The sequence below is a fragment of the Trichomycterus rosablanca genome, chromosome 3, assembly GCF_030014385.1.
Source record: "Trichomycterus rosablanca isolate fTriRos1 chromosome 3, fTriRos1.hap1, whole genome shotgun sequence".
NCBI lineage: Eukaryota > Metazoa > Chordata > Actinopteri > Siluriformes > Trichomycteridae > Trichomycterus > Trichomycterus rosablanca.
In genome coordinates this window covers 11,317,324-11,337,222 of record NC_085990.1, presented here as the reverse complement: position 1 = coordinate 11,337,222, position 19,899 = coordinate 11,317,324, and the positions used below count along the sequence as shown (strand labels likewise).

The 19,899-nt window shown below is 38.4% G+C and overlaps 1 protein-coding gene across 2 annotated transcripts; it reads left to right on the top strand.

Annotated features, from left to right (window-relative positions):
• The first annotated feature begins 608 nt into the window (after positions 1 to 608).
• rhot2 (ras homolog family member T2) lies at positions 609 to 18,446 on the top strand. 2 transcript variants are annotated; one of them, XM_062992676.1, is made up of 19 exons: positions 614 to 885; positions 2,560 to 2,618; positions 3,348 to 3,429; positions 4,397 to 4,440; positions 4,791 to 4,844; positions 4,922 to 4,974; positions 6,023 to 6,131; positions 6,320 to 6,421; positions 7,163 to 7,261; positions 7,369 to 7,477; positions 8,215 to 8,335; positions 9,295 to 9,379; positions 9,473 to 9,618; positions 9,851 to 9,951; positions 10,444 to 10,574; positions 10,726 to 10,806; positions 11,661 to 11,783; positions 14,531 to 14,730; positions 15,870 to 18,446. In XM_062992676.1, exons 1-19 carry the CDS (start codon positions 849 to 851, stop codon positions 15,985 to 15,987), a joined length of 1,854 nt encoding a protein of 617 aa, XP_062848746.1. In that variant the 5' UTR covers positions 614 to 848; the 3' UTR covers positions 15,988 to 18,446. The 2 variants fall into 2 exon arrangements, with proteins under 2 accessions (XP_062848747.1, XP_062848746.1); XM_062992677.1 differs by lacking the exons at positions 14,531 to 14,730; positions 15,870 to 18,446 and adding an exon at positions 12,409 to 12,706 and having other exon boundaries at positions 609 to 885.
• The last annotated feature ends 1,453 nt before the right edge of the window (positions 18,447 to 19,899 follow it).

Sequence of the window (19,899 nt, the reverse complement as noted above, 5' to 3'; positions counted from 1 at the left end):
TGTTTTGCTCTCAGAGTCTTGTGGGAGTGCCGTCACAGGATCATCTTCAGTGACATTCTCCTACTTTTTTTTTACTGGGGCTCTTGTGCGATTGGAAATGGAAAACATTAGATACAGCACTGATAATCTGGATTTGTGTGTGAACCGTATTGTACTGTAGGGCACTGTGCAGTTAAAAGGAGGGTGTAATTTAATTTCGCACTTAAGCATGAACATGACCTGTAGTACTGCCTCCAGTACTTCAAAATCAAATCAAGGTTTATTTGTCACATACATAGTCATACACAGTACAACTGGCAGTGAAATGCTTTAGTGACTGCTCGGCCACATTAGCTACAAAATAGACAAAGTAGACAAATAAATAAATATATATTTATACAAAAAATAGAAATGTTTTAAAATCTGAAAGTGTAGAAAAATACAAAAAAATTCAAATTGAAATTAAAAAAGAAAGTTTATTATGTATTTTAAAAATAGAAGTAATTTGTGAACAACACAAGTGTGAACAACAATTATTCTGGGTTTTGTTGTTTGTTTGTTTTTTTACAAATCGGACCCCCCAGCAACAAATCACGGGCCACCAGGAGTCCTCTGATCCCACTGAGAACATCTGCCCCTATGAAGTGCACTCGGGCAGAAAGAGTGATTCGGTATTGAGCCGATAGGTGAGCCAGTAGTACTTCTTGGTCGTCGGCAGAGGGCGCTGTGCTAGGTTTCAGCTCAAGGAGGAAGCCGTGCTGCACTGTGGGTGCTCTCCTTGGATAGAATGGGTCAGAGAGAAGAGCGCGACCGGGTTTAAATTATTAAATTATTTTAAATAAACCAAAAGGATTTAATTCGTAAAGAAAATGAAACGCGACGTCCGGATTCTGCTGTTAGGAGAGCGTAAGTAACATGCATTGTAGCTTTATTAGCATAGCTGTTAGCTTCCTCACCGTTAGCTCGATTCAAGTTAGCAAATTATGTTATATTAATTAAATATTAGCATATTTTATTATAGTATTAGCGGCGGTTTATCAGCAACCGCTCAGCTGTTCTGTATTATGTTAACCTTTTTATGTTATCTGGGTAACAAAAGGCAACTTGAACAAAACTTATTGGCTGTATCCTAAATTGAATACTGTTTTCTATTTAAAAGCACTACTTAGGGTTTAATGGAACGGCATTTGAAGCCTACATAGTGCACTTGAATGTATTGTAGATTAAATTGAGCTGCAAACCTTACCATTTCTTTTCAAATGTTTTCAAAACAATGCATTGTTAATTTTGAAAGAACATTAGATTTTATATTCTACCTATATAAAACCTAATGTTCTTTCACAATTAACCCAACAAGTCATTTTAAAGTGTTTTGACAATTTTCAAAGAGATACTAACAACATTTTGACAAGCTGTCAAACTGTCATCAATGTGTCAACTGCGGGCAAAAATCTGATCTGCAACCCACCCACGCGGATACGAGGAGAACATGCAAATCCATCACAATTAATGATCAGAAGCAAGTATCAAGCAAGTGTTGTTGTGTCGCACTCTACCAGCCTGTGCCACAAAGCTGCTTTTTATTTGAATTGCATTTGTATCTCTTCTACATTTTGTGATCTGCCATTAAAAGTAGTTAAAGAACCAAATTAATCGCGATTAATCGACTGCAAAAATAACTAACCAAAATTTGAAGTTATGCACATTTTTATTGCATGTTTTTTAATAATAAATAAGGCAAGACAAGCTTCTTTGTGTAGCACCTTTCAAACACAGTGGCAATTCAAAGTGCTTTACATAAGGAAAAATTTAAAGCATTAAAACATTCCTGAGATCTAGAACCTCAAATAAAATTATGATAAAATTATTAAATATAAATTATTTTTAGAAAGCCAGCCAATGCCTATATAGAGTTGTTAACAGCTACCCATCTTTCAGCCAGTTATTTAAAATGACGAGTCTGTTCACATTATCTGGCAAAAGTGAGGATATAACCCTGCCACTGAAAACAGGTGCTCAGGGTACTACAATGAACCATTTCTAGATGCAACACGTATAACGTCATGTAGACCCACATCGTTAACTATGTTAAAGTGTCTACAGTCCATTACGATCCATTTAACACCAGTGTTGGTAATGTTACCACGACGTACATATAGTCCATGGGCTTTCCATCCAAATTCCTCTCAAATAAAGTTGTCTGAGTTCATTCATTCTGTAATGCGTTAATTAACGACAGCCCTAATTAAAAGGTTTTTAACTCTAATTTTTGACATCAAGTCTTCTACTGTTTAAGAAAGAGCAAAACTTGAGGCTTCAGAATCAGTAAACCCCAACGTTTTATCCAATTTATGCTGGTAAAAAAGGTTAAATTGTAATGCTGTGTACATTTGAACTTGCTGAAGTTGTGTTAGAGTCTTATGTCTTTTTCAGTTATGTATTATTGCTCTGTATGCAAAGCTTTATCAGCTGAACTTGTTTAACCATGAGCACGTAGGAGACCACACTGGCTGATTCTACTTCAGCTCTAATCTAATCTAGTATATTAACGCACTCCTGTATTTTCCTTTCAATCTCCAGCTAAAGTGGGGAAGACGTCTCTCATCATGTCCCTGGTGGGAGAGGAGTTCCCTGAGGAGGTGAGCACTCTTGTATGTCTAATGTGTGTTTTTATTTATCTGCTGGATAAATCGAGATGCTACTCTGGTCCTCAGACTGCATTGAGAGGTTTATAATTGTGTTTCTCTTTAATCCACTTGCATGTCACTGCTGGTTGTTTCACTGCTGGTAGGACAAACCTCTATTTACAGCGTTGTGTGCTTACATTACACAAATTAGCACTTTTGTTACTTTATTGATTGAGTTGATTTTACATATCGGTTTATTCTGTGACAGCAGAATTTATCTCTTCAGCAAACATTATTCTGTTCTGGTTACAACTGCAGCAAGCTTTTTGTGGCGGGATACATCAGAAGACACCGTGCATGATTCAATGTAACACCTGTCACATGTATATAAAAAGAGAATGAGTCACAAATTAGTGACAGATCCGTAGCTTTGCTCTTTTTAAATCAACCTCCTGCTTTTGGAAATGGATTTTAATGACTCTTTAATCATCAGCATTAATTTAAAAATGACTTGTCAGTTTGTTCATCATTAACATTCATGGTTGTGTCATAAAAATTGATCTGAAATCGCAAAACTTGAATGTTTCAGAATATATCATTGATGATAAATGCAATTCCCAGGGTAGTTGAGAACTTATGGCCATTCCTAGTATATATTTAATGTGGGGTGTGAGCTGGCAGTGAAACTGTGGATGTTAAGCAACTAACTATGGTGATTTATTTCTTTGGCTGATTAATTAGGTTCCCCTGAGAGCTGAAGAGATCACTATACCTGCAGACGTCACACCTGAGAAGGTGCCCACACACATAGTGGATTACTCCGGTAAGTGTGTGTGAGTACATTGATTATAAGATGTTTAGCTTGGGTGGCACAATGTTAAATCTGGCTCCCATTATCGCTGGGATAAAGGGTAAAGATTCCCAGCGGTGGCATCGGCCCTTTGGGCATCTACACACAGACATGACTGGCTATGTCTGAGGGGGGTGGCCGAGGTCCTGCTATGGATTGGCGTTTTGTCCAAGGTGTGATACTATATTCTGTCCAGCGATTCTAGGGAACCCGAACCCTCTGCAACCCTAACCAGGATAATGAGGTCGTAGAACATGAAAATAAAAAATGAAATGTTTTATTTATAAATAGTTTACAAAAAGTCTAGAGACGTATTGGACGTATTGCTGGCCATTTATGAACCGCTTTAGCCTGGTCAGGGTCAAAGTTGGTTCGGTTCAACTGTGAAGACCTGGGCTCAGGGAAGGTATACCCTGAACAGGACTCCAATCCATCACAGGGCTTCGGCTATCCTATCCCCCTATAGGCAGCACTGGCTCTGTGGGTAGCACTGTCGCGCCACAGCAAGAAGGTCCTGGGTTCGATTCCCAGGTGGGCAGGCTGGGACTTTTCTGTGTGGAGTTTGCATGTTCTTCCCGTGTCTGTGTGAGTTTCCTCCGGGAGCTCCGGTTTCCTTCCACAGCCCAGACATGCAAGTGACAAAATTGTCCATGACTGCTTTTGACATTAAAGACTTGAACTGATGAATCTTGTGTAACCAGTAACTACCGTTTCTGTCATGAATGTAACCAAAGTGTGTAAAACGCCAACTTTAATGATTTCTTATTAAACATGTGTTTTTTGTTTCACTAGTGTGAGCAATAGAAGCTGTATTCTTTGTTCTGTTCTGTTATTTAACAATTCTTTTACTGGCACATTTGAGATCATGTTACTTTAAATGTCTACAAACATTGTATAACATGATAAAAGGTTTTATTAACGTCTTTTTTTCTGTAAACAGAGACTGAGCAGTCAGAGGATGTGCTGCGAGATGAAATTTTTAAGGTAAACAGTTGTATTTAAACTGTGGTGAGCTTGCTCACTTAGTCTTAGCTAATCTAATCACCTAATAGCAATCTGTTAAGCACCCAACCAGGCTCAGTTTAAGTCTCAGCTGGTGGTGGGTAGGAGTGTCATAAATCTTTTATGATAGAAATAACAGCTGTAGCATGATTGTGCATGATGACTAATCATGCTAAAGAGCAGGGTGCCTTTACTTTTACTGTAGCAATTTATTAATTTTGTTTAACAGACATAGTTTCCATGGAAGAATTCAAATAACTACATAATAAAACCTAAAACAAAGCCAGTTCATGTTAAGTCATGAGTCTAAGCTTTTATGATCTTCTGTACAGGCTAACGTAGTGTGTGTGGTGTATGACGTAACACAAGAAGAAACTATCGACAAGGTACCTGTTTTTTTCCTGCCTACTTCATTCTAATTTTACCCTTCATGTTTTAAGTGATGATATGTATTGTCTTTCAGATTAGGACTAAGTGGATCCCGCTTGTAAACGGTGGTGCTGAAAAAGGCAGCAAGTAAGAATGATTTCTCTCATGCACACTTACATTTCACTTTGTTTATCACAATTGTTACAACTGGTCCAACACCACTCTGAGTCCCTTTTCCATAGCAGGTACCCTATAGTACAGTATAGTACACGTTCAAATCCAGAACTGTCTATACTGTACATAATGTGCTATTGTCCATTTCAATTGCTTCTCATCACACACTGATGAAAGCTTGCACCTCGTCTGATGATCAAAAGTAGCTTTCAACATTTTCCATTCTCTTAAAAGCCTCTGTCGCTCCATTGCTTGCATTTGGATTATAAATATAACATTTGTATTTGGTCACACCTGTGACAATGCTGTAACAATTGCTTTTGACCAATAAACAGTCTGCACTGTTTCTCACCCCACCCATACAACCTGGAAAGGAATGGCTCCTGGTCAGGAATGGCTATATTTTGGATCACTAATTTAAACCGTACTGTACTTCAGGGTGTTGCCTCAGAATGTCATTTACTAGTAAAAGTGCCCTCACAGATGTGCAACTTACCAATGTCATTTGTCTATTATTTTCATCAACAATCTAAAAAAGTTGTTTCATAGAAACACAATACACATTTACAACATGTCAGTCTCAGTTTCAGGTGAGCTAGAGCCTTGAAAAGTGTTTCTGGCCATTATTTTTACTGATCAGGGTTGAACTGCTGTGGCGTCACCCAAAAGTGATTTTAGACGTAGTTGCAGTTCAAAAGTTGACAGTTCACCTTTTGCATGATAGAGTGGAAACCAACCAGAATCCCTGGAGGCAACCTATGCAGAAAGGGGAAGAACAGGTATAAAAAAATGTAGTTAAAATTTACTTCAACAAATGTGTGCATCAGTTAGTGCAATTGACACATCAGCGCACTGTACTCAGGGCTGTGTTCGGACCAGTTTAGCCATCAAGAAGTTCTGTCTTACTAATAAAACATCTGCATGTCAATACAATTGATCATATTTTTAAATTACGTTCACATTATCACATTTTTTATTAATCGGTTTTATTAAAAATTTGCCCTCTCTTTTGTTTCTGTAGGCTTCCCATCATCCTGGTGGGCAACAAGTCAGATCTGCGTTCTGGTAGTTCAATGGAAACTATCCTGCCCATCATGAACCAGTTCTCAGAGATTGAAACCTGCGTAGAGGTCAGAACAGCTTGTACACATACTGGCACATACACGTTGTGTTAATTACCATAAAGTTCATTATTTGAAGGATTTACCTTTCTAAAATACGCTCTGTGTGTGTGTGTGTGTGTGTGTGTGTGTGTGTGTGTGTGTGTGTGTGTGTGTGTGTGTGTGTGTGTGTGTGTGTGTGTGTGTTGTTTTCACAGTGCTCAGCTAAAAACCTGAAAAACATTTCTGAGCTCTTCTACTATGCTCAGAAAGCTGTTCTGCACCCCACAGCACCACTTTACGATCCTGAGGAGAAACAGGTACTCTCACATTCCACCACGCACACACACGAATCATGTGGTACTGAGTTAATTCATAGTGCTTTAAAATGTATTTTATGGGTAATGGGATTTTAGCAGAGGTTTTTTAGGGATCCAACAACTAACTTTACAAAACTGTTCAAGTTTAATAACAATAAAAATAGTTGGTAACAAATGTAATGATATTGTAGCTGGACTAATCGAAGCTGTTTAAAACAATGACTTATGATTTTGACAAATTAGTACTTTCTTAAAAGGCTGACTTGTCAGACCACAATACTTTTTTTTTTTTTCTCCAGTTCATTTCTGGTGAGTTATAGCTCAGAGAGGTCAGTGGCATTTCTGGACATTGTTGATGTATGGCCAACAGACTTCACTTACATTTGGAAAAGCGGTAGCAAATGGTGATGACATTGATCACAAAAGCATGCCGGGTTTTAAAGCAGTGCCCTCTGAGGAATCAAACATTAAAGGATTTTTTTTAGTGGTGTTTAGTTTTAGCTATTAGCGTTTTGTACTTTCCCAAATAGCTGTATATTTAATTTTACACAACATGCTGTCATAGCTCACCTTGTAACCACTGGATCCAGATGATACCTTTATTCCCCAATAAACTTTGTTTGGTCATTTTTGGCTCCACAAAGCTAGAATTATGTTCTGCAGTCCTTGTTAACTATATGTCATAAACCTGCTAGTGTCTTTTTTGATGCTGGACATTTTCTGTCTTTGTGTATGTTGCAGCTGAAACCTCTCTGTGTTCGTGCCCTGAGTCGGATCTTCACTATATCTGATAAAGACAATGATCGAATTCTTAGTGATTCCGAACTCAACAGCTTTCAGGTAAGACCACACAGCTCATATCAGAGAGGGATATGCTAAATAGACCCCTGTAATTCCACATTTTAAACCAGTTACTCAGGTGTGTGTATGTGTTTGTGTGTGGACAGAAATCGTGCTTCGGAAACCCGTTAGCTCCTCAGGCCCTGGACGATGTTAAAACAGTCGTGTGGAAAAACACCAGTGATGGAGTGCAGGATAACGGCCTCACCCTTAATGGTAACCCACACACAAAAGGTTGCTATGGTATCACATTAACCAACAAAGTCATAAACCAATAGTTACCTCACAATCAAGGTTTTTATAATACCGATTCACAGGCATTTTAATATGATCACTTATGCTTATTTTTGCATGTTTATCTTTTCCTGCCAACCTAGTCATGTCCCATACCCCAAATGTAACCGCTCGCTTTCTCTGACACACATGCAGGTGTCCACTTCTTTTCACCTGTCTCACAGAGAGCCATATCACATATGGAGGGTCAAGCATTGCTATCTGTGAAACTTATCCATACAAGTTTCCTTGTGTTGTAAGGTGGAAGACTGGTCTTTGTTTCCAATCTCAGCAAGACATTAGAGTTTCATGTACTTTTTTGTTGGACGCTCACAAACAAGCCCTGTTTATAAAGACACAAAAGTCACCAACCATAAGTAAACCATAATCACTAACAGTGTTACAGACCATGCTAAAAGCTTAAATAACATTATTGAACTATGTATGCTCCTAAAAAATCATCCATGTTATCCATAATTATCCATAATTTATAAAACCCACAGTAAACGTACCATAAACAAAGACATTTAAACAAAGAAAATTACAACTAATTTGATTTCTTAAATCAGAATTTAGCAAGTTCATCCTGTAACATAGAGGCAGTAAAATTCTATAGTAAATTGTTATCCAGGAAATATAAAATATTCTTATACATATACACTCACTGGTTTTTTTTTCAGGTTTCTTGTTTTTGAACACACTGTTTATTCAGAGAGGACGTCACGAGACCACGTGGACCATTTTGCGCAAGTTTGGCTATGATGACACACTTGATCTCACTGATGACTTCCTCTATCCACAGTATGTTTTTTTTTTCTTTATTGTTTCCTTCAATAAAGCTCAATAAACACATTTACACATTTTTTTTCTTCATTTTTATAAAATTGCTTGCACAGAGATACATTTTTTGCAAATGTGATCACCACCTAGCAGTGCAGTTTCCTAAATTAGGATACACAGTGTTGTGTACAAATCTGGCCCTTTCTGTTTTAGAGATACCCAGTCATATGGTCATAACAATTGTCACTCAGGTCTTTATGTTGATCAGATCTGCCGCATTTAACACGTAAACTATGATTTACTACCATCAGCCCAACATGTAATATATTCCTGACCAAAATAGTTATGAAATAGGAATTGACTTGAACATTTTTGGGAAAGGGTTCTAATGTTTTGGATTATCAGTGTAAAAATAAAAAGCATTCTGGTTCATTTGCCAATCACAGCATCACATTTCCTGCTGTAGTGAAGTCTGCACTGTAAGCTCTCCTAAAGCAAACCCAAGACTCCCAAATAATGTGAACCAAATCCTGATACTTAAAATGTCACACTGTTCACACATGACCAAAACAACCACACTCTCGATTCAAACAAAGATAATACCCTACACTGTGAAAGTAAATACATAGCCTTTTACTGCACTAGTATTCATGAAAACAAATACAAAGGGATAGAATGCTGGGCCAGCACAGTAGTTTTGGGCACTTTCACTTTTTAAACACATGCAGAAGGTGGCTTTGCTTCTGTACACTGTCCTTAGGTTTGAGTCATTAAGAAAAGAGAGTATGTGTTGCTGTTTGATAGGCTGTTATCATGTATTACTTATTAGCTTTGTAGCTCCAGTGCAAGGCTAGGGAAGCAAATGTCGGACACCAGTCAATTTAAATTTGGGAAAAGAAAAAATGAACTGTTTTTGATGGGAACTATACCTTTAAAACATTTTTCATTTTATCAGTCTGTGTATGCTCACTTGTTTTTAGGCTGCGTGTACCTGTCGGTTGTACGACAGAGCTGAATCATCTGGCTTATCAGTTCCTTCAGCAGCTGTTTGACAAGTATGATGAGGTACAAACCAGCCAAACACTTGTATAGTTTTATCCTTTAATTTTTTACAGCACTCTGTTCCTAGATGTATGTGTTTTCTCTTTCTTAAAACAGGATCAGGACTCTGCCCTTTCTCCAGCAGAGCTAAAAAATCTATTTAGTGTATTTCCCTATATGCCCTGGAGTGAGTCTGTCTATAGTAGCGTCCCCACTACAGAGGAGAACTACATATCTCAACGTGGCTACCTCTGCCAGTGGACGTAAGTGAATAAGTAGCTGAGTTTGGGAACTGCACCATTAAGAAGGTGTAGAAAATACTGCAAAATATAGTATAAAATCAAAATGCTAAGCTGTATTAAAAATTCAGCATGTTTCAGCATGTCATTAAAAATCCTAAAAAAAAAAGTTGCCATGTGAAATCATTAAGACTGGATATTTTTTTATTTTTCATCTGTGTTTTTAAAATGAATCATATGTTGTGTCTGTTTGTAGGTTGTCTGCGTACCTGGATGTCCACAGATGTCTGGAGTACCTGGGTTACCTTGGTTATCCCATTCTGATGGAGCAGGACTCTCAGACGTCTGCTATCACGGGTAAACATGCAAACACTTGTAATAAAATGCTTTTCATGTACACGTACCTTTTTGGAATAATCACAGTTAACATGTTCTGAATAAACATAGCAGAACTCACAATTAACAAAACTTAAGCATGATGGGGTAAAGAAGACCTTATCAGGTTTTACTTGTGTCAGCTGAGAACAGATATTCGAGGCTACAGTGGGCACAGGCTCACCAAAACTGGGCAGTTGAAGATAGAAAAACTGTGTGATAAATAAGGTTTTCTAAGCCTTAAGTTTTGCATATACAGCATAATTCCGTAAACCTGACCTATCAACATTTAGGGCTGTTGTTGTTGGTATAAGTGCGTAAGAATTTTATGATCGACTGACATTTTAAAGTAATGTTTCCAACACCTGGTGAAAGCCATTTCCACAAAGAATTAAGGCTTTTTGAGGGCAGTATTAATGTGGTGTTCCTAATAAAGTGATACACTTTCCCCCAAAACTGTTTCCTCTCTGTTAGTAACCAGAGAAAAAGCCTTAGACATGGAAAAGCGGCAGACACAGCGCTCAGTGTTTCTCTGCAAGGTGATTGGTCCACGTGGGACAGGAAAGACAGCTTTTCTGAAAGCTTTCCTGGACAAAAGTCTTCTGGTAAGATAGTAGCCTGTTATTATCTTCTACATTCAAAATAATAAGCTCAGATATCTTATTAATGAATGCTTCTTTTACTATGTTTATGTGTATGGGCAGGTCTTGTAAAATGTGTAAAAGCTCATTAATAACACCTGAATTTGTGTTGCAGAGTAATGAGCGCAATCCTAATGCCTTCTCTATCTACACCATAAACACTGTCACAATCGCCAACCATGAGAAATACCTCATTGTAAGTGATTCAGCAAATGTATGAAATATTGTTTACTTTTATTACAAATGTTAGTAATTGTTACAATAGTGATCAAATGATCAGATCATAATGAGCTGAGATATGTTATCAGTTGACTTGAGTTGATACTTCAAAGCCTCTGTGCTCACACACAAACACTGTGTGTGTTCATTAATTATCCTAAAGAAGAGGCAGTGTGCTTAGGTTGATTTTATGAGCAAAGCATATTTATTCTGATTAAGAAGAGCCCACATGAGTCTTTTCTTGACCTTGCTGGTAAACCATGCTTGTTAAGGGTACTTTTGGGCGCTCGGGTGGCACAGTGGTCTAATGTGATATCCTGACACTGCTGAGGTAAAAACTGAATGTTTCAGCGCTCCAATCTTAGCTGTGCTATGTGCCTGAAGCCTACACAGATGCGATTGGCTTCATGAGGGTTGGTAGGATCATGGATTGTGGTGGGTGACTTTGTTCACAATACTACTCTCTGATGGACTTCGTCTCTCCGGAGTCTGTGGCTCTTCTCAGTCAGGGTGGGGGTCTGCAGCGGTAGAGGAGGTTACAATGAGGAAAATGGATACAGCTAAATTGGCACAAAACAATCCGTGTCACATATCACACTGTGTCACACTGCTGTGATTTTTTTTTTTGTGCCAATTTAGTTGTCCATTTTCCAGACCTGTTTATTCCGAAACCAGCTGTGTTTTAGTTAAGTATGTTCTGTGTAGTGATCTTCCATATTATAAGTATTAGGCCATGGCATGTAATTTTAGGACATGTTTGTGGTTTTTGTAAATCATGCTGGTAGTGACATCTACTGTGTCTCTGTACAACATCCGTGTAATTACCTGTAGCTTGAGGAGGTTGATGTGGATACTGAGTTCATGAAGGCTACAGATGCAGCGTGTGATGTCGCCTGTCTGATGTATGATGTCAGCGATCCCGACTCATTTAACTACTGTGCCAGTATATACAAGGTACACACACACACCTATACACACACAATCAATAGGAGGTACATATCTCTGTTATACATATACTGTTACATTTGTTATTTTATTAATAGTGTAAGAGTATGTCATTTTCCTTCAATGACTTTATTCACATTGAAATCATTTCGAATCTTTTTACTGAAGTGCATCATTTTGAAAATCAATTTTGTGTTGTATCCTATAAAATGTGTTTAAAGAGCACACTTTCTCACTGGCTTATATAATTTACAACTGGAGATGTTTTAAAACCCCAAGCTCTGTGAATGTTTAACTGCAGTAAAAATAAGCTTTTGAAAACTGAATTGCTAGAATACAGGGCGGGCCATTTATATGGATACACCTAAATAAAATGGGAATGGTTGGTGATATTAACTTCCTGTTTGTGGCACATTAGTTTATGGGAGGGGGGAAACTTTTCAAGATGGGTGGTGACCATGGCGGCCATTTTGAAGTCGGCCATTTTGGATCCAACTTTAGTTTTTTCAATGGGAAGAGGGTCATGTGACACATCAAACTTATTGAGAATTTCACAAGAAAAACAATGGTGTGCTTGGTTTTAACATAACTTTATTCTTTCATGAGTTATTTACAAGCTTCTCTTTGTTTACAGCCATTGACATGTCGCAGAGGTTAACACGTGAGGCGCGGATAGAAATTGTGTTGATGTCTGGTGAACGCAGTACCCGGGTCATTGCAGCAGATTTCAATGCAAGACACCCTACGAGACCACCCATCTCCCATGCTACAGTTAGCAAACTGCTTGCCAAGTTTCGTGAAACTGGTTCAGTGTTGGATTTGCCAAAATGTGGACGCATGAAAACTGTCACTAATGAAGAAACATCAGTGGCTGTCCTAGCTTCATTCAGCAAGAGCCCACAGCGTAGCACTCGCCGCATGTCACTGGAGAGTGGCATCAGTCGAACATCCCTTCGGCGGATATTAGCTACTCACAAATGGCACCCTTACAAACTCCAGCTGCTGCAGCATCTCAACGAGGATGACCCAGATCGGCGCACTGAATTTGCAGAATGGGCAAAACAAAAATTGGAACAGGACCCTCAGTTTACACAGAACATTTTGTTCAGTGATGAGGCAAACTTTTATGTGAATGGTGAAGTTAACAAACAAAACCACCGCTATTGGTCTGACACTAACCCACATTGGATAGATCCCTCCAAGACTGTTGGAACACAAAAATTAATGGTATGGTGTGGTATATGGGGTAAACAGATAGTGGGGCCATTCTTCATCAATGGAAACCTCAAGGCCACTGGATATTTGAAATTGCTACATGATGATGTGTTTCCCTCTTTATGCACTGAAGCTGGCACGTTCCCTGAGTTTTTCCAGCAAGATGGTGCACCACCACATTATGGGTGTCAGGTCCGAGCATTCCTAGATTAACAGTTTCCTGGAAAGTGGATTGGTCGTCGTGGGCCAGTTGAATGGGCCCCCAAGGTCTCCCGATCTGACCCCCTTAGACTTTTATCTTTGGGGTCATCTGAAGGCAATTGTCTATGCTGTGAAGATACGAGATGTGCAGCACCTGAAACTACGGATACTGGAAGCCTGTGCTAGCATTTCTTCTGCGGTGTTGCTATCAGTGTGTGAAGAGTGGGAGAAGAGGGTTGCATTGACAATCCAACACAATGGGCAGCACTTTGAACACATTTTATAAGTGGTCAGAAACTTGTAAATAACTCATGAAAGAATAAAGTTACGTTAAAACCAAGCACACCATTGTTTTTCTTGTGAAATTCTCAATAAGTTTGATGTGTCACATGACCCTCTTCCCATTGAAAAAACTAAAGTTGGATCCAAAATGGCCGACTTCAAAATGGCCGCCATGGTCACCACCCATCTTGAAAAGTTTTCCCCCTCCCATATACTAATGTGCCACAAACAGGAAGTTAATATCACCAACCATTCCCATTTTATTTAGGTGTATCCATATAAATGGCCCACCCTGTACACAGGGAATTGGTTAGCCCTTTAGCTACAGACTCGGGAGAGTAAATACCAATGACTTTGCACCGACTTCATATTGTACTATGTGCGTTTTAAAGGCTATTATGTTTTACCATATGTTTGCACATACAAAAAATACACTTAACAACAAAATACTTGAGATTATATGTCTTCATTAACATCAGTTTTGACCAAACAAATTTTCTCTTATCCTAAGATAACAGATTCTTAAACAAAGAGACCACTGGTCCATGTACTTTGGTACATACAGACAATTGTTTGAATTCTATTATCTGCTCTGTACAAAACTTCCTTTTTCCTCTTTGTAATGCTTGTGGCTTTACTTGGTAAAGTTTTGGTTTTACTATCTCTATATATGGGCACAGAGATACCACAGCTGTATTCAGTCACCATATTCAATTTAACAAGGACTTAAAGACTGGGTGTCATAGTTAAATGAATACACTCACAGTATTTTGGATAAAAATGGCTTAGCAGAAACAGAAACTGGACTGTTCGAATGACTGCCAAGCTGTCGCTGAAGACTCTTAACTTTTAGTTGCTGGGATTGTATCATGTTACTGTAGATTAACAGCCTTGGCCTAATGCATAATTGTAAATATAAATAATAGTGTGTGTTACTTAGCTCTCTCACATTACATTATACATTGCACTACTTGTTGGCTGCTGTCAGTGTTACAGATGTTTATAAATTGTGATGAGGACTTTTCTCATTTTAATTTGATACGTTTTACTTACTGCAGCAGCACTACATGGATCGTGGCATGCCATGCATGGTGGTGGGCTCCAAGGCTGACCTGCCTGAGGTGAAGCAGCACCACGGCATGAGCCCAGCCGAGTTCTGCTACAAACACAGATTGTCTGCGCCACTCCGTTTTTCCACGCTACACCCACAAAACCACGAACACATCTACAGCAAGCTTGTCTGGGCAGCCATGTACCCGTATGTACTAATACACTTAATGACCATAAGCTTTGACAATTGTCATTATTGCTCTGTTAACTATAGGGTGGTTTTGCATTTTTTTGGAATGCTTTCCTAAAGCACTGTGAAGAATGTCAGCACAATGTCAACACAGTTTGGATGATTTGTGGACTGTACAGTAGGGTGTGGTTTGGAACTGTACTGATGAGTAAAAAGCAGTGTACTAAATCATGGACATGAATCACATTTCAAATATTACCACATGTGTATATGTGCTCTTTATTGTTCAGCAGAAGGTCGGGAAGGATTGGGGGTTCGCTACAGAAGTAACTACTGCTCTCAAATGATATATTGATACTATCAGTATTTTGATTAAGATTCATAGTCCTTTCTCTTGTTTGAGATCTTGCAGGAGATGTTTTTTTCTCTCTCTTTTTCCCCCAATTTCCTCCCCTAATCTAGTCATATCCAATTACCCTGATTGTGTTACGCTTCACCTCTACTGATACAAGCCTCCACTGCTGACTGAGGAGCTTTGCAACTGACACATGCCCCCAACACGTGTGCAGTACCGACTGCATCTTTTCACCTGCACGAGATCAGCTTTATTCCTCAACTCTGCGCAGACGCCATTAATCAGCCAGCAGAGGTCGTAATTGCATCAGTTATGAGGAACCCGTCCGGCTTTTCCCACCCTGTGAACAGCTGCCAATCGTTTATGTAGGCAGCCGGATGGCAGAGCTGAGATTTGATACAATGTAATCGAAATCCCAGCTCTGGTGTGCTAGCGCCACCTGAGCGCCTGGCAGTAGATGTTAATGGCTGTGGTGAATTTTATGCATTCATAATGCTTAGTCATCAGGCAAACAGCATTTCAGCTGCAGCACTTTAGTCAAAATGAACTTGGTTTAAACTGGTTTATTAACAACAAACTCAGAAGAAGTAAACCATGTTAGACGTAGAAAGAAAAACTGCAGTATGGGGGCTCAAGCAACACTTCTGATAAACAGTGTCTTATAGTACGACAGAGCTTAGCTGTCTATAAAAGTTTGATCTATGTAGTTTGTAGTTTATTTTTCCTTTACATGTTTTGCTTTGTTTTGTTTTTACAAAAAATGTACATGTTTTGATATGTTTTTTTTTTTTTCCATACGTAGGCACCTGAATGGCTCAGACATGAGCAGCACTTCCTTCTGGCTGCGTGTGACGCTCGGTGCTGCCATTACCACCGTGCTGGGATTTGCCTTCTACAGAGCCTTCAGCAGGCACAAATAACACACACACACAAACACATACACACGCTCCAATATCAATCCAAGTCTACTATCCGAGTCTGCTCTGTTGCTGACGGTGCTAAAGGTTCTATGTGGGAAATTTATGTCAAGTTGAAAATTTTATTCTGAATAATAGGCAGAGCTTTGCTTATTGACCGAGCTTATTTTGACCTCCTGACCTTACAACATTTTTGGAGTGGCTGCCATCCGCACGCACCATACAGTGGCAAGGTGAGACAGACACTGTGAGAGATAAGGGTTTGCTTGTGTGTGTCTGTTAGAAAGCTGGGAGCAAATAGTTAGTATATAATAATGATGGCAGGCAGTAAATGGTCCAAGAAGAACTTTCCATAGTGTTTTCTCTTTTTTTTTTTTTTTTTTAAATATAGAACTAGTCCTGAGGTTTTGAAAAGAAATGGCCGTGATTCTCTCATGTCAGCTTGTCAGAAGCTCTGTGTTGGACCTTTAGGTAACATTTTTATAGTGAGCAATCAATGTCCACAAATTAGTAAATGATTGATTAAATTATATCCATAAAAGAAACAGTTCAACAAAGTATGTGTTCAGTTCAAAACTATGTGTACCATACCCCAAATATAGTCTAACAATCCTTGGTTTTCATACAAATATGGGAGGCTTATAGATGATTTTAGCATTGTGCAATTTGCATGTCTAATTTATACAGGGTCTGGCAGAATACTTAAAGTATTTAAAGCTGAATACTTGATACAGTAGCCAATTTTAATATAGTATTCTTATTGTTCAGCTTAATTTACTTTTTATGTCAAGTACTTAAGTCTTTTGCTGGTACTAATCTATATTATGCATAAAGCTGCACAGTTTGTTGTTTTCAGCATTTTATAATTATTCAAACCAACCCAGTACCTAGGATGAGCTGAAAAGCTGAAGAGATCTGCATCAAGAAAATGTTTGCATAGCTTTTTTTTAAGAGTTTGCTTTGTTTTTTGGAAAAATATAGAAACAGAATGGTTGAAACCTCCCAAAATATAATTTAAACTATATCCATTTTCCATTTACTAATAAAGCAGCATTTAAGCCAACTAATTGACTTAAGAGGGAGAATGTTACTTTGGGGTATTTTAAATAGTGGGAAATGTGCAATTCAGAGATTTGAAAAATGTCGTATTTACCACTAAATTCATTTAGGAAAAAGCCAGAAAACAATGAGCCAATGACATCATGGTATCTGTTTAACAGTAACTTCAGACTAGTTTAATCAACTAACTAACATGTTCTATTTTTAAGCTGCTAATGCTTAAAGTACCTGGAGCATTATAGGTTTGTGTGCATTAAGTACTGCACTAAAATTACACTGCAAAGTATGCAAATTCTGTGTAGCTGTGGAAATACTACTGTTTTTAGCTATCTGTTATGCTTTTGTTAATTTTAAAGGTAGGTTAGCAAGTTTGTGCTTTCTAAGCAATGCAGTGTAGTTTGAGGTGAGTGTGAGATTATACATGCAGCTCGCACAATGTTAACCTGGTAGCAAAAAGCTTCAATTACGACACCAAGCATGCCTTGGCTTAATTTGGAAAAAGAAATGTGGGGACCGTGATTTATTCAATTCTAGCCAAGGGCTTACATCCTAAAATGATTTTTTTAGGCATGTATAATTTTTTTTATTATCAGGTGGTGCAGCGGTAAATTACGCTAGCCCATTACTGCTGGAATCCAGGGTTCAAATCCCCAGCGGTGCTGTCGGCTGGTCGGGCGTCTTCATACAGACATGATACACTGTGGGGAATAAGAGATGGATAGGCATCCTCTAAAGGGTGTGTTATCTCATTGTGCCGTTGATTCCAGGGAAGCTGGACACCCATCTTAATACACGTGTGACAACCAGTAAAATGGAAGAGAGGCAGGACTTGAGCTGCCTTGAATGTTGATTTTTAAGACACTTTTTTTCTTAAGTTTCTTTTATTATTTTGGAGGATGTTTAGCCAATAGCTGCTTTTAAGAGTGCTGATTGCTACAATCACAAACCTATGCCTTGAACCAATTTTTTTAATTGATTGATTATTTATTAAAGTGCAGCTATTTAGGGTTCTCTGCTGGACAAAAGTTTGAACATTTGCATTATTTTCATCTTGGTAGTATGCTAGTTTATAGACTTTTGGGTACTTAAAAAATAACTTGGGCCAGCTCACGTCTCACCTTAATTTGTGTCCCACACAAAATCATGTAAGATTATATAATTATAATTTTTAATAATTCTCTGTTTTCAAATTCAGACCCACCAATGATAATGCCAGAGAAATTAAATTAATCAGTATTCTATTAGCATGCTTACTACAAATTTATTGCCGTATCCACACTAAAAAATTAGCTGACTGGACCTTTAGTTTAAAGACATGGCCTCTTAGGAAATGTTTGATTAAGATGCATCAGAATCGGTATGTTCAATCAAATACATTTTGTAATAAACCTTTTTTCAAATGAGTGCTGCATCTTCTTCTAAACATTTTGTTTATGATGAATGTTAAATGTGTTTTTTTTTTGTCTCATTCAAACACCTCTGTCTAATGCTTCTCATCTTAATTATACAGACCCTGTATTCCAGTGCTGTTTCAGTATTGTGTGTCATGTACATTACACAAGTGATCACTGTAGGACAAGGGAAAGAAAGTGTTAGGGAATTGGTTGCACTTGTAAGCATCAACAAGCATAAAACAACTTTAAGAGATTTGTACTGTTTAATTTCTTTGAACTAGCTAGTGTGATAATTGGCTAGCAAATACAAGGCTGCTATGTTTTCTCAGCCCTGTCTTAAAACTTTCCAAAATAAAAATCAGAAAACAGAGCAGGGTGCTTTTTAGTTGTCCATCAAGTTAGAAGGAAAGGGTGAATGTGCACATTTTGGGATATTTTTTTAAACAATACATTTTTAATAACAGGTGCTTGGGTGGCACAGCAGTTTCTTAAGCCTAGCTTAGCCAAATCTCATTGGTGCTCTCAGCCAGGCGGATGGATGTCTATGCAGACATGATTAGGTATGTCTGAAGGGGTGGCCACAGCTCTGTGCTGAATTTGTGCCCTGTCCAGGGTTATTGTTGCCTTGTGCCCAGTATTTTCTGGTGAAACTAGCCCCACTGCATCCCTGGCCAGGATAAATATTTTAAAAGCTTACATTTGATTGCAGTAATAGCTCAGTGATTAAGGTGATGAACTAGTAATTAAAAGGTCTGGTTCAGGCCTCACCACAGCCAGGCTGCCCCTGTCCTTGGTTAAGAACCTTGGTTAAGGCCCATCCATAAGTTGCCCTAGCTGAATTGACCTCTCCGTTGTGCTGTTTCTGTTTTTAGCAGTCTGGTCTGAGCTAAAAGTGAAAAGTAGAGCGCTTGGGTGGTGCAGTGGTCTATTACGCTAGTCTACCTCCTCTGGAATCCTTGTTCTGGGTGGTGCCAGAAATACTGCAACCCAGACCGTGATTAAGCTTTTAGTGAAAAATAAAAAGTAACCATGCTCATCTGTGATTGGTCGATTATGCCACCTGATGGTTTGAAATCCGCGGGTCGTTACCCTGATGTTCACTGAAAGTGAGTAATGGCTTTATTAATACATAAAACTTTAATAAACAATGTTACATTTGTTGAATAAGATGGTTAAATTTAATAAAAACTGAATTTAATACGGTTTTAATGCTTATTATGTATGTCAGAAGGAATCATCTGTGCTTAATTTAATCTAGCCTGTTATCTTTAAGCAGTGATGTCATGGCAACAACACTCCACCGGCTGTATCCCAAACAGCTATTACTTTATAGTAAACTTACTTTTGGGTTATTCGGGATTCAGCCTTTATAAAGTATTGTTAGCAATCTATGTGGAGAAAAGTATATGGACACTTGAACACGAGCTTGTTGGGCATTGGTATGAAGTTGGCATTCCCTCTG

Excerpts from the sequence above, each read along its gene's own strand:
- rhot2 (XM_062992676.1), top strand. The coding sequence starts at position 849 with ATGAAACGCGACGTCCGGATTCTGCTGTTAGGAGAGC. Across the intron at positions 6,422-7,162 it reads ACGATCCTGAGGAGAAACAG|CTGAAACCTCTCTGTGTTCG; the intron begins GTACTCTCACAT and ends TGTATGTTGCAG. Across the intron at positions 7,262-7,368 it reads CCGAACTCAACAGCTTTCAG|AAATCGTGCTTCGGAAACCC; the intron begins GTAAGACCACAC and ends GTGTGTGGACAG.